At 40.1% G+C, this 13,890-nt stretch overlaps 1 protein-coding gene across 1 annotated transcript; it reads left to right on the top strand.

Moving 5' to 3' along the window:
- Positions 1-505: 505 nt before the first annotated feature.
- LOC137574732 (prolyl 4-hydroxylase subunit alpha-2-like) lies at positions 506-2,282 on the top strand. The gene is made up of 6 exons (XM_068287137.1): positions 506-525; positions 584-889; positions 956-1,152; positions 1,222-1,898; positions 1,973-2,138; positions 2,206-2,282. The coding sequence occupies exons 1-6, from the start codon at positions 515-517 to the stop codon at positions 2,280-2,282; spliced, it is 1,434 nt and encodes a 477-aa protein (XP_068143238.1). The 5' UTR covers positions 506-514.
- The last annotated feature ends 11,608 nt before the right edge of the window (positions 2,283-13,890 follow it).

The following is a 13,890-nucleotide window of genomic DNA, read 5'->3' as shown; positions in this document are numbered from 1 at the left end:
TTAATACTATGCACATTACTTGAGGTCAGTGACAATTCGGCTATTCAATTATAGAATCCATCTGTTGAAACTAATGAAGCAATGTCACATTATTTGCCATCATAGAGAGGAAAAAACTCTACTGAAATTGTTTCAGTTGCGGCATTAGCCTTGAATTAGTCACCTTGAATCGTTTGCTGCCTATTCTAAATGGCATAACTAACTAAATTAAAAGCGTGCATTTCACTTTTTTCTGAGTCACTTTGTTTCAGTTTTCACAGAGATATTTAATGGCAAATATAAATTAAATCAAAATTTTAGCAAAATGCAAATTTCTTTTATATATTGTATTTTAATCATTTTATTCAAAAATTGCCAAAGTAATGAATACAGCGACTATGATGAATATTATAGAGAGTATTTTAAAGAACTCTACAGTACATCAGTCATGGGTTCTGTCAAATTATATAAATTGGAACAAGAATTTATGCAAATTTTAAAAAACTCAACCATTGAGTTACAAAAACAAATCAATATGATTCAAATGTGAGTGAGTAATCAAAGATTTGTCAAGCTCATTCGACTAAATCAAAGTTTTCTTTAGTTACTTAAAATATTTCAAACGTCCCAAGTGTTTAAGTCAAAATGAATGTGAAAAATATGTTTCGAAACCATTAAATGCTTTTCGTCTGATGCGACGCATGCATCAAGATTGGCCTCAATGGTTGAAGCTAATGAAAAACGGCAACGAAACGGATTATATTAAACAACTTGAGAATGAGATTGTGCCCAAGTTACCCGAGTCGCATGATATGTTGGAAATGCTAAAGAATTTGCATCGTGTAGAGGCAACTTATGGGATACGAGTTCAGGATTATGCCAATGGAAAAATGCCAAAAACTCAATCAAAGTAAGCAAATAATATTGTGGTTAAAATAAGACAACTGAAGAAAAAAAAAAAACATGTTTCATATAGCTGGACCTTAACAGTACGCGATTGCGTGACAATGGGTAATTATGGCTATCAAATTCATGACTATCAACGTGCTGGCATGTGGTATCAATATGCTCTGAATCAACGACCTGAAGTAAATGGCGAAAGCTATGAGCAAATGCTTGGCGATCCATTGGACGATGTTCGTTTAAAGTATGCTCAAACTATTTTAATACATGGTGGGTATTTCTCATATATTGTTTAGAGAGAAGTCTTAGATTCATCGTCCCCATTCCCCCCCAAAACAGAGGTTCATAAAAATGAGCCAACACTGGCCATTCAGGATATTCGTGATGAAGTTGAAAAACTATTGAATGAAGTAGATGCCAAGTCAATAAATGATTTAGTCAATGACCGACTCCATCAATCAGTAACTGAATTTGAATTAAGCGGCAATGAAACAACAGTGTATAATCGCTTTAAACATCGTTGGGCTCATTTGTCCGGTTGTCGCGGAATGTTCAGCCAGCACACAAATCTGGTTTGTCGCTATAATTTTACGACCACTCCATTTTTACAGTTGGCCCCAATGAAACTAGAGGAAATTAGTCTCGATCCATACATTGTGCAGTATCATGATGTATTGTCCGACAATGAGATAGAAGACGTCAAACGGGAAGGCATGAAAGTCAAAATGATCAATGGTTGGACAAGTCTCAAATCGAGTAACGCTACTGAAAATGAAAGTCGAACAATTGTGGCACGCATCGCCATGTTGAGCCCTAGCTTAGAGCTTGTTCAACGCATCAATCGACGTATTATAGATATGACCGGTTTTAATATCGAGGAATCCAAAACATTACAATTAGCTGGCTTTAGTGTCGGTGGATTCTTTATGCCCCATTATGATTATAATTACGATCGTCTATTGGACACGGATGTCCTTCAAAAACTCGGTGATCGTGTAGCCAGTGTTATATTTTATGTATGTAAATGCAAATAGTGATCGCTTGTTGGCTTGTTGATTTATTTAATATACATACATATGTAAATTTGCAGGTTGGAGATGTAACCGAGGGTGGAGCAACTAATTTTCCCCTCAATCAGTTGGTGGTGCAACCCAAAAAAGGCAGTGCTCTATTTTGGTATAATAAATTCAATGATGGTTCACCAGATCCTCGTAGCTTACATTCAATTTGTCCTGTTGTAGTTGGTTCACGTTGGAGTAAGTTGGATTTTATCTTACAGTTTTTAATTGATTTAATCAATTGATATTCATTTTTAATTTAAAGCGATTACTAAATGGATCCATCAGGATTCACAAATGTTTTTGCAACCCTGCGGCCTGCAACCATCCTCCCCATCTTAGATCTTTATGTGATTTGAAATAAAACAAAAATGTTTTTAACAATTATCTATCTTATATATCAGCTGTAAGAGCTCTGCTGATTGACTGTTTGTGAAAATTTACAATTAGGTGATTATAATATTCTAATGATTGAAACATTATCAAATGCAAAAATTACCATTGGGTTGACTTAGAACTAGTACTGCAGCATTTGCGGTTCAAAATGGAAGGCAATTGTTTACATTTATGTACGTGATGTTAGGTACATGTAGATATTTTCGTTCAGTAACAAACACAACAAAAGACTAATTATAAAATGGGCATTTCGTTTGAAGTTTCGAGGGAAAGTAACAATGGCCACATTTTGCATTTGTTTGATAGGCGCAAAAATTTCAAAAATTACAAACGTTCACGTTTCAATATTTGTTGCATACTTTTCTGCTGCTGTTCGTTGCTGCTATTGCTGCTGTGCTGCTGCTGTGCCTCTGTTCATCGTAATTAAACTTTGTTGGCTGCCGCCGAAATGCTTTCGAAGCTCAATTTGCTGCAACAAAAGGCAACAAATAGAGTGCCCTGGAATGATGGTGGTGCGAGGACAACAGCAGTTTACATTTTTGAGCAATGGAAATGGTCAGGACATAGACAGAGAGCCAAAGCGACATAGACAGAAAACGGCACAAAAGAGTGAAATAGGGAGAAGGAGAGAGGGACAATGAGACAAAGGGGCAACTGGAGAGGGCTCGGTCCTGTGCCTCTGTAAAACTGTTGTTATTTTAACGCAATTTTCAAGTGGAATGCAAATTGTTTAATGATTTCAATTGGAAAATTGCTGGAATACTTGACGAAGAGCAAAGGCAGAAAGCAAAAAGCCATAGCCCTTAACAATAGGGGGTGTGTCCTGGTGTGCCCCTCCTATGCTCTCCACTCCTCCTCCTCCTACCTTTTGTCGTTTGCTCCTCTGATTGTTACTGGGAGCTGGTACTCCTATTTTTCTCCACAGGCTTCGCTTTTGTGAGTCCACGCGTAGGCATATATATGCAAGTATGGAACAGAAAGGGAGCCATCACCTTTCTACTCCTCCGCCTCTGACTGACTGGCTACCCCATCTTGTTGGCTGCAATTGGGTTTTTATTTTATTCTTTTCTTTTTTTTTTTTTTATACACAGAGTGTCTGATTAAATTAAGTTGATGAGACGCAATCTTTTCAAGGACTTCTCCCCATTTTTTTTTTTTTTTATATTGTATATGGGTTGCTGCATTGTTCTTTCGCCTTACCCCACTGAACACTTTAGTCTGTGCAACTCCGTTTTTGGGTTTTGTGTTCGTTCATTCTATTTGCCTTTCATGTCAGTCGTGCCCAGCAGATGAGCCAGCAAGGGTGACTCCCTTCCGCCTCTCTCTCAAGCCCCAATTTCGCCTGTCTCCTGCTGAATTTGTTTATCATTATTGGCATTAAAAGGATTCGAAATTGTTTATTGTCTAGCCAACGTCTCAGTCTCAGTGGCAGTCAGTCAGCCAGTCATTCAGTTAGTCATACAGTGAGTTTGTTTGCTTGCCTACGTGCCTGCTAGGAATGCTGCTGCAGTCTATTTAGACATTTTGTTGCTGACCGTCTCTGACATTGTCGCCAGGACTTTTACCTCGAATGCCATACAGTGGTTTAAGGTTCATTGCCATTGATGGTCAACGAAAGCAAAGGGTTAATGAATATGTGTAATTGTAAAAAGTGTTTTTACTTTAAATTGGAATTCTTTTAGAAAGTTCAAAACCTGTAAAAGCTAATAATAAATTTGTTTTCTATGTATATGTAAACTATTGATTGTAAATTAGTTTAGTTAAGGAAATGCACAGAACAAGATTGAAGGCTAAAGGATCTACCGAATGAGCTGTAAATTTGTGGTACATTTAAGGACTTTATCCTACACTATCGAATCGCGTTTTGGTTTTCATTTTTAGTTTTGGCCAAGTGAATTTGCTGTTTTAATCTACCCCAGAGTGAATCTTAGAAATTTGAGAATTTTGAAATGGTGATGTCCTTTGTGAAAAAGTTTTCCACTTTATTTTAGTTCAATGTTCTTATATAAGCCATTTCCTCTTCATTTCCATCAATTGCATCTCTCCTCTCTGTCAATATTTTTACTCCTTTTTGTTTGCAAGTCAACATGCTATTTGTAATTAATTGTTTTTGCTTCATGGAGCTTCACCATGCAGCTTTCCCCTCTATCTCTCTTCCTCTCTTCCACTCCCGCTTTCTCTGTCTATCTAGAGAAGATTCTCCATTGCCACACATTAATCCTTTCTCCGTCTTTCCTGCTTTGTTCGTTCATTTCAGGCAGTTGAGGCAGTGCATTGCACGATTTATTGAGAAATCAATTGTTTAACAACAGGCAATGGAAACCACAAGAGTTCTTTGCAAACAAACTTCTCGCCTCGAGGCTCGAGTATCGCATCGAGTTTTGCTGTTCGCTCTCTCTCTCTCTCTCACTCTCTCTCTGTGTCTGTCTGCTGTTTCTGTTGCTTCTTCTTCTTTTGTCTTTGTCTGGCACTTTTCAACTTCCGTTTGGGTGGAAGCAAAAATTGTATGGACATTTAATTAAATCGATGACAAAATTACGCCAATTAAAGGCGTCGTGTTCAAAATTGTTGTCTACTACTACTACTACTACTACTACAACTACTACTAGTCCACCAGGAAGCGAACGATTACGTTTGCTGTCACATAATTGTTGGTAGAGGCAAGAAACACCAGCAGCAACAACAACAATATTACGAGAAGAAAGTTATAAAAACTTTTTGCTTCTTCTTTCTTGTTGACACTGAAACCCATCAATTCGTGTCAATTAATTTGCAAAAGAGGGACAAGACAATGCCCAAAAGAACAAAAAAGGCAAACGAAAAAAATAAAAATATGAAGAAAAAGTCAAGAGAGAGTAGGAAAAAGAAAAAGAAAGAAAAACGGAAATTCCTTTCTTCTGCAGCAGTTTCTTCTAATATAATTAAAAACTTTTGCCAGGTGTTGCAAATTTCTTCGACTTAAGGTTCGGTGGCTCCGCTCTTTCCTGTTGGGCATCATCGTTCCTGGTTAGTTTATAAAGTTCTCTCCAAACCCCCCTTACCACCTCCCTGCACCATGTCATGTCGTTTGTTACTTTAAAATTGTTGGCCCCCTGATTCTCCTTGGTATCCTTGGTATATTACAGTGAGCTTCTCTAAACAGCATTTTCTCTCTTGTTTACACGGTGAGAGAGAGAGAGAGAGAGAGTAAGAGGCAAGCTAGGAGAAATGAAAGAATGATGATGTTGGAACCATACGGTTGATACCGACTTAGTCCTAGTAGTCGTACGCATTATGTAAGTTTGATATATGTGTATCTTTCGATTGTTTGAGTTGAACTTGAACGATTGTTGTTGCTGTTGTTGTTGTTGTTGGCAGTTAGGCAGACCCAGTCAGTCAGTCAATCTATAGTACTAACTATCTACCATCATATTGTGCAAAGGTTGTTGACCATGTTGTGTGCTTTTGGTATGAGGCACTAAGGAGGCAAATATATGTATGCCATACAACTTTCAAGTGCTTGCTGGTTGACTAACTAACTAACTAACTGACTGGGGCCATATGTTTTCTAATCAATTAAGTTGTTGGCCATGCCCTTTCAGCCCACTTATATTAGACCTGTTTTCACTTCACTTGCCATTACATGGCAAACAAGTTTCCATAAGCTGATTGTGTACTAGAATTCAAATATTTTTAATATTTTACCGAAAACCAAAAATTTTGATTAGTGTTTTGTACCACAATCAAATAAAAGTTTTGTGGGGGGGGGGACTGTGTTAAATATTTCTGACTTGGGGTTAAGAAAAACTTAACTAACGTTTACTTAAAATTGTTTGGGCGCCAAATACAATTCTGTCCATGGAAATTTTGAGCTTTTTTAGATTTTTAAACGAAAGATGTTTATTTTTTGTAGATTTTCACGGTGGTTTGCCAGTCATTAGATTATTTAGAACATTGTTGAGATATGCCCTTAAAACTCATTTAGAAATTTTCGTTGCTTCGTGTGTTGGTGTTGCTGCTGATGGTGCTTTGTCGTTGCTTGTGTTTAGTCATGTGCCCAGTAAATTCATAAACTGTGATTCCTCTGTCAGAGTTCGCTTCGCACAAAATCTCTGCCACAAAGGACCCCTGAGACAAAGATGGAGAAAGACAGCGGCTAGAATGGAGAATGGAGAATGCAAGAGAGAATGAGAGAGATAGCAAAGAGATGAAGCGAAGTTGCATTGACCGCTTTATTGTTGTTGTTGCTTATCCTGTGTGAGCAGCTTTTTTGTGAACATGCGGAGGAGCGGTGGCACTGAAGATAACTTCACAAAGTGCAGTAAAAACTTGCGGTGGCATAAAGACCTAAGGAGTCTGAGCTACTACCATCTCGTGTTCGCGTTCTCATACAAAAGACAAACTTTTGCGTTGCAACAGAGGCGAAAAGTTTGTTGCCTGCTGCCCCAGTGTGAGATGGATGAGGTGAAGATGGGGTGGCTGGGGAAGGTGGAGCAGCAGCAGCAGCAGCTATGTTTCGGGAGGGCGGGAGTGGCATGTACAGCCTGTGCCTGTGTGTTTTTGTGGCTGCGGCTTGAATTTGAAATTCGTTGGCAGCAAAAAAGCATAGATCACATTTGTGTGTCGGAAGAAGATTCGGCGAGAAGCGAGAATAGCAGTGGCTGCCCCGCCCCCTAAAAAGTGCGGTCCAAGGGCAGCGCAACAACAACAACAACAACGGATGAAAACATCGGCATCATAAAATGTGTTGCATGTTGAGCCTAAATCGTTAAAGTTTTGTCTTTTTTTTTCCTTTTTGCCCCCTCCACTCGTCATCCCCATCTATCCGCGTACCACAAATGCAAGGCGAAATTACATGAAAGTTTTCAGCCGCTGCCGCCGCGTTGTTTGAGGAAAAATTTTAATTTAAACTTGCGCCATTTCGGGAGGCTTTAAGTGGTTGCCAGCTCGTTGACAGTTGGGTGTCCTGTCAGGGCTGCCAACCAGCAGCAGCAGCAGCAGCAACACCGATCCTTGCCCCCACCTCTTCACCCTCATTCACCCATTCCTGCCACATCCTCTCCTTTTTCCTTCGGTTGTTGTCCTTTACCGCAGCAGTTTCTGTGTTATTAGTGCCCTTTCTCATGTTGCCGCTGACGCTGTTGCGTTTTTATATTGCAATTTTACGCCACTGCCACTAGGCTATAGGCGAGGGTTGCCACAAAATGAAATAAAAATTTAAACACTTACATAATCGTTTTTGGCAGTTTCCTGTGTGATTTGTTGTGTTCGTTTGTTTTCGTTAACTACTGAGCTTAATTTTAGCAATTTTGCTAATTTTATGCAACTTAGTTTAGAAATCATTTCTCTTGAACTTCATTTATAGTTTAGTTTATAAAGTTTCCATTCGTTTTAGAGTAGAATTCACTTGTTTTAAATTTGGTTTATACAAATGCCTAAGGCATTATTATCATTGGCACAGTTTAACCTTTTGCCATAAAGTTCAAAGTTCAGACAAGCGGAAAAAACACACGAATTTTGACTATAATAATAATGAAAGCTTTAATTTCAATAATTTTATGCTTAGCCTTTATGAGACATTTTTTTTTTTTAATCCCAATCCCCTTTCTTGGATTGTTTTTGTTTTTTATTATTTTTTGAAGTTGAAGACTATTCAAACCCATTTTGAACTTTGAATACTTTGGTTTGAGGAACTTTAGCAATTATTTGAAATTTTAGTGTATTCCTGGTTACATTGTTAATCGTTTTTTTGTAGGCTTTAACTCACACACACACACACACACACAGAAAGAAGACTCAATGCGGCCCTCTCAACAAGTAGCCCGAGTTGACTATTCAGTCATCATCGTCATCATGCAACAGCAATCTACCGCCCATCATTGCCCATCGCCCATCGGCCACCGCCACTAAGCCTTCCCTTGCCACAGCTAAGAGTAATAGTAGAAGCATCAGTACCGTTACATGTAGCCAGTAGTAGCCAGCCCAGCCCCCGACCAGCTCCTATCCAAGCCCATGCCCAACATCATCATCATCCTCCTACTTTTTTTTCGTGTTTTTTTGTTCGCTGTTGCACATTTTTAGTCAGCCTGCAGCCATGTAAAAGCTTTGAATATTTATGTAGCAGCAACTAGCAACCCACTTCAGCGGGTGGTCTAACCAGAGGTTTCGCGTGGTGCCGTTGGCTGGATGGGGCGGGGTTGGTGGTGCTAGGGGGTTGTGGGTGCTTTTCGCAACAGTTGCTCTTCACTTGTAGCTCTGACACATTTTCAAAAAGTAGGGTCATCATCAGGTTCTGCCTGACATTTGCTTAAAACTTGCCATGTCGAGAGAGAAAAGGGAAGTTAAAGTGTGTGAGTGAGGGCGGCGGGGGTTAAGAAAACTTTGCTGCTTTTTTTTACGCCAGCACGCGTAAGTGCCCTAATTTTTTTTATGTGGGTGTTTTTTATCCCTTTCCCCCGTTCACCGTCCCGTATTGTCCTGGTGGTCTTTGCTTGTTGGGTGCCACTTTTTGTCTGCTGACGCTTTGAGGGTTGCCATTGGAGCCCGTTGGAGCCGTTGATATTGTTCGATTGTTCACTGGCGGCGGCGGCGACGACGACGTCGGCATCGCTGGTGATCTTTTTAATGAGTTGGGTTTTGTGTCCGGGTCTGTGTGTCTGTATGTGTGTGGGTGAGTGGTTGAATGCGCAGAGGCGAAAGTTTTCTTCTAACCATGAAATGAGGTCGCGCTAAAGCTTTTGTTGGTCGCAGTGCGAGAATTTTTTGTTTTCGTTAGAAGAAAAGACGCAAATTTGTTTACGTTTTTTTGTAGAAAAAAGAAAAGAAAAACTGAAAAACCGCGAATTGAGTTCCGGATTGGCCTTGGAACTTAAGTGAATGCTATGCTAAGGGCCTTCTGAGCTACAACTGAAATATATACTTAATGATGTGAATGCTCTGCAGTCGAGAGAACAAAGAGCAAAAAAGAAAAAAAAAAGAAGCAGAACTGAAGACATGGAAGTGATGTTTGAAAAATCAAAAAGAGAAAACGATCAAGTTTATGAACCTTTTGGCCATTTGTCTGCAAGATTAATTAGCCTAGCACACAATCGTATATTGCTTTTGGGACTCTCCTATTCAATCTTCTTTGCGGTTATATTCATAATGTTATAAACGCACCCTTAACCCTCCCAGTTGGCCTCAGCCCCATTCAGCTTGTGTCATTTCATTTATTCCCATTTTGTATGCACTTTACGACATCTGTTTGGTGTAACCCGAAAGTTTTCGTTGTCATTTTATTGCCTCCGCAGCCCATCCAACGAATCAACGAAGAACGAACCAAGCAACCAACCAACCAACCAACCAACCAACCATTCATTCCTTCATTCATTCATTCTATCATCCTGGGCCCCTTTCAACATTCTTCTTCCCTCTACCGCACCGCACCCATCATTGGGTTGCCCCCCGGAAAAGTGAAAGAAAAATGTTCATAAACCCGAGACGAGGCTACAATTTTGCCTCAGCTTTTTCGGTCACATAACTCCCCGTTTAATTATGAGTTGGTTTTTGAGTTCATTACGAGGGGGGTAGTAGCACGTGAAAAAAGCAAGAATAAGAGAAGCGGTTGGAGGGTGGGGGAAGAGGTGATGAGGGGCAACTGCAATATTGGGGCAGCCAGAGCAAGAGAGGGGGAAAGAGACAGCTCTACACAATTTACATTTCTTACATTTGCAGTGTGTTGTCCCCAAAGCGCGTGCTGTTCGTACCCCAATTCCCCTGTCTGGCTGTCAGCGCGGTTTTTACGCTGCTGTCACAACACTCACACACACACACACACACACACACACACACACACACATACTATATACTTCTTTTCTCTCAACTATCCGTCTATCCATCTCACTCTCACCTTAACATACTTGGTGTCTTTTTTTGTCTTCCCGTGTCTCTTTCTCTCTCTTGGTCGGTTGGCACTTTCTGCGTTGCATTGTGACGTGACGTCAGCTTTTGGAATGACATACACTTTGGGGATTTTGCGAAACAATGTTTTTAAACCAAATTAAAATACGCAACGAGCACTTTACTCACTTTTCTCTCTTTCTTTCTTTCTCTCATTCTCTCACTATCTATCTTTCTCTATCTTGTTCGTCTCGTTGCATTTGTTTGCTGTGTTTGATGTTTCTTCATCTTCTTGTACTTTTCGTAGTTCTTAACTTTTCTGCGAGTGTCCTGCCTAGGACTTTGAAGGGTTTCCCATCTTTTTCTCTATCCCTCTTTCTCTTTGTCTATCCATCTATCTATCTGTCTGACTGTCTCTCGCTCTCTTAGTCTTTCGCGCTTTCCCGTTACCGTTATGCCCTTAGTTGAGCTTTAAGTTTTATTAATTTAATTAAACTACTTACAAAGTTGTATCCCCAGCTATCTTCACAAGGTCCAACTGAAGATGCCCGCTGACAAGTAAGAGGAGAAGGTAGTTAGATATCAGAGCATGGCATAGAATGGAATAGAATAGGGAGGAGGGCAAAAAGGTAGCTAGCTGAGCCACGCCATGCGCTGTTTAGCACCTAACTTGCCTTGGCCATGCTCACTCTATGTGCTACATGCTATTTCTAGCTTAAGCTGGCAGTTAAATGCGACGTCTACTCAAAAAGTTTCGCACAACCAAAGGCAACACAGTTGGATCAGAGAGTTATAAACTGGAATGCTTTTGCCAAAAGACTCTAAAGACTTTATTGATTCATCAAAATCTATTTTAATATTTACATATTTCTATGATAATCCCAAGAGGTCAACCGATCTTAACTATCTCTAGAAACTAAATATTGAAAAATAATAATAAGATATTGCACTTTCCCAATTTAAGTCAATATCATAAGTAACTTTTTTTTTCTCAGTCTTTAAACTTTTCTTTCACCTCTCGTTTCAGTTTGCCATCTCTTGGCTCGTTTTTCCGAGTTGTTCATTGCGTATACCTTGCGTACATTTGATTATTTAGCATTTAGCTTTCCCTCTCTCTCGCTCTTGCTCTGTTTCTCTCTTTTCAACAACTTGCATATATTTTCTTTCACCAAGGAAAAACATGATTTCAGTTTTGCTTCCCAGTACTTACGCTCGAATAAATTTTAATAGACATTCGCAGTCGTAGACAGAGTTGTTGCTGTTGGCCCCCCGCGCCACACCCAATCTCCTGTCCTGCTCTCTCACACCATTCTTCCACTGTAGGTTGTTTTTGTTAGCAGGTTGTGTGTGCGGTGTATGTGTATGAGTGTTGTGTGTTTAGTTTAGACTTGGACCGTGTGTATTTGCATATAAATTATACCTAGCCGTTGACTTTGTGGCCTCTCCTGCAATGCCTCAAGCTTGGTCTGTCTCGGCATCTTGTTGAAGGGGCGACGATGTTAGGGCGGGGGGATGGGGTGATGGCGGGGGCGGAGGCGGAGACGGTCGGGAGACGTCAGTCTCAAAAAGTCCTTGGCATATGCTGTTTGTTTGTCCATTTCATATCCTTTGGCCATGGTTATGTAAATTATTTCAATAGGCCATAATATGTGGGCTGCAAAAATTATTTAGCCAACAAACTGCAGAAAGAACAACAAAACATTAATTATTAAACAAACCCGTAGACCCGTAGAGGGGCCGGCGAGAGAGAGAGGGAACATTAGAGGAGAACGTACGAACCAAACAACAAACAAACTAAGAGAAAACAAAGGGGCAAAGAGAGAGAGCGAGAGGGATTGGATGGTTCAGGAGGTATGAGATGTTTTAGTCGCTCCTATGGGGCGGGAACCATTTGAAATTATAATAAATTTAAAGCCATGTTACTGCCGCTGCTGCAACCCTTTAGCCAGACGGACCGAAAACCCATTACGACAGCCGCCAGAAATCACAGTCAACAGTCGACGGGAGGTCTCCGACTGGACATTTTAATGATCCGAGCGGGTAGGGGCACAAAAATGTCGATGAAAATTCTTTTTCACTTTTTCGCCCCTTAAACTCTAACCCTGAAGTGGGAATACTCTTCTGTCAGCTATGAGAGAAGATGTAGAGAAATACGAACTCTTTTTGTTGATATTTTTCCATTTTGTTTAATGATCTTGCTTGAAAAAAAGAAACTTAACTTTCTTTCTGCTCTGAACTTGCTCATAAATTCTTTTTGTTTTGATCAATTTGTTTAATTTCATTGCATATTCCAAGGAGTTTTTCTGAATTAGGGTTCCATATCTTAGGTATTCTGCACAGAAATTTTGTCTGTTTGTGATTCTGGCATTAGTATATGAGTAATATCAAATAATGTTAGAATTTAGTTTTGAGTTAGTTTAAAAAATCACTGAATATACAAATATGTATATATATATGTACAAATCTCTAGATGGGCACTGTGATCGATGGCTTACTCAACTACCTTTCATTTTGATAGAGCATCGCACAAGTGGACAGCTATGTTTGACATTGAAATAAATAATAGGAAGTCAGGCAGGATAGGACAGGCTAGGGCAGGCCTGGGCCGAACAGGTCAAACACACACACACACACACACACTGAAAAAAAAAATACATAAAATGAATAAAGAGTGTGGGAAACCCAACAGCCACGCCCTGGTTTTACACTAATAAACTAGTAGGAAAACATGTTTAAAGTGTTTTATGATTGCCCAACCGTGCGAGAGGTCGTCGAGATGTCGCGGCGTTGGCATTTTTAGTTAGACCCCATCCATCCCATGCTGCACAGTCACAGTCACAGTTCCCAGCCACTGCCCTGTGTATCCTGTGTGTGTCGTGTGTCCTGGCGCTAACCGCAAAAAGCAATCTACACGTGTTTTCAAAATTAATTGTTATGATGGCTTTTGTTGACGCCGTTTTTTTCTCTCTCTTTTTTTTTTTTTTTTTTTTTGTTTTCTGCCTTGTTTTCACTGTGAGGGCCAACCGACTACCGTTTGAATATTTGATGAGGGGCGGACCTGAACATTTTACGGTATACACCGGCAATTTGTTGTTGTTGTTTCTGTTGCTGTTGTTTGCTTTTTTTAACGCCTAAAATTATGCAGCATTAAACAAACGCGACATTTGCGCCTGGCATTTTTCACCTTATTAAAAAGCTGCGGTGACCGCAAAAAACATTTGTGAGCCGCAGCTCCTCCCCCTAAAACAAACCGAAATTGAAGGACGCCGATGGCAACGATGGGGACACGGCCCGATGCAGTTAAGATATGAAATGCCAGGAAATAGTTTGGATAAACACATTGAAAATCTTTCGTTTATTTGCTTGGCATAAGCGAAGCGAAGGGAGGAAGGCTGGTTGGTTGGTTGGTGGTGCTGGGAAGAGGGCGTCGGCCTAAAAGGGGTCAGGGGTCAACAGTTTGGAAAGCCGAGAAAATGTTCAGTGAGATGTTGATTTTTCATAGCCTGCTTTCCGGCTGTGCGTTCAAACGCGCTTGACTGAGCCTTCTCAACTTTGAACTTGTTTTTTTTTTTTTTTGGTTTTTGTTTTGCTCCTCTGTTTTTGGGCTGTGGCAATTTTTAAATTGGTTTTTTGATTTGAACGCATGACCCCCCCGCCGCAACATACCACTTTTAACTCTTCCCTCCTTCCCTGAACT

This window comes from Drosophila tropicalis, unplaced genomic scaffold (assembly GCF_018151085.1).
Source record: "Drosophila tropicalis isolate 14030-0801.00 unplaced genomic scaffold, ASM1815108v1 contig_463, whole genome shotgun sequence".
NCBI classification, from domain to species: Eukaryota; Metazoa; Arthropoda; class Insecta; order Diptera; family Drosophilidae; genus Drosophila; species Drosophila tropicalis.
The sequence above is the reverse complement of the archived record's forward strand: the minus strand, read 5'-3'. Positions and strand labels throughout refer to the sequence as shown.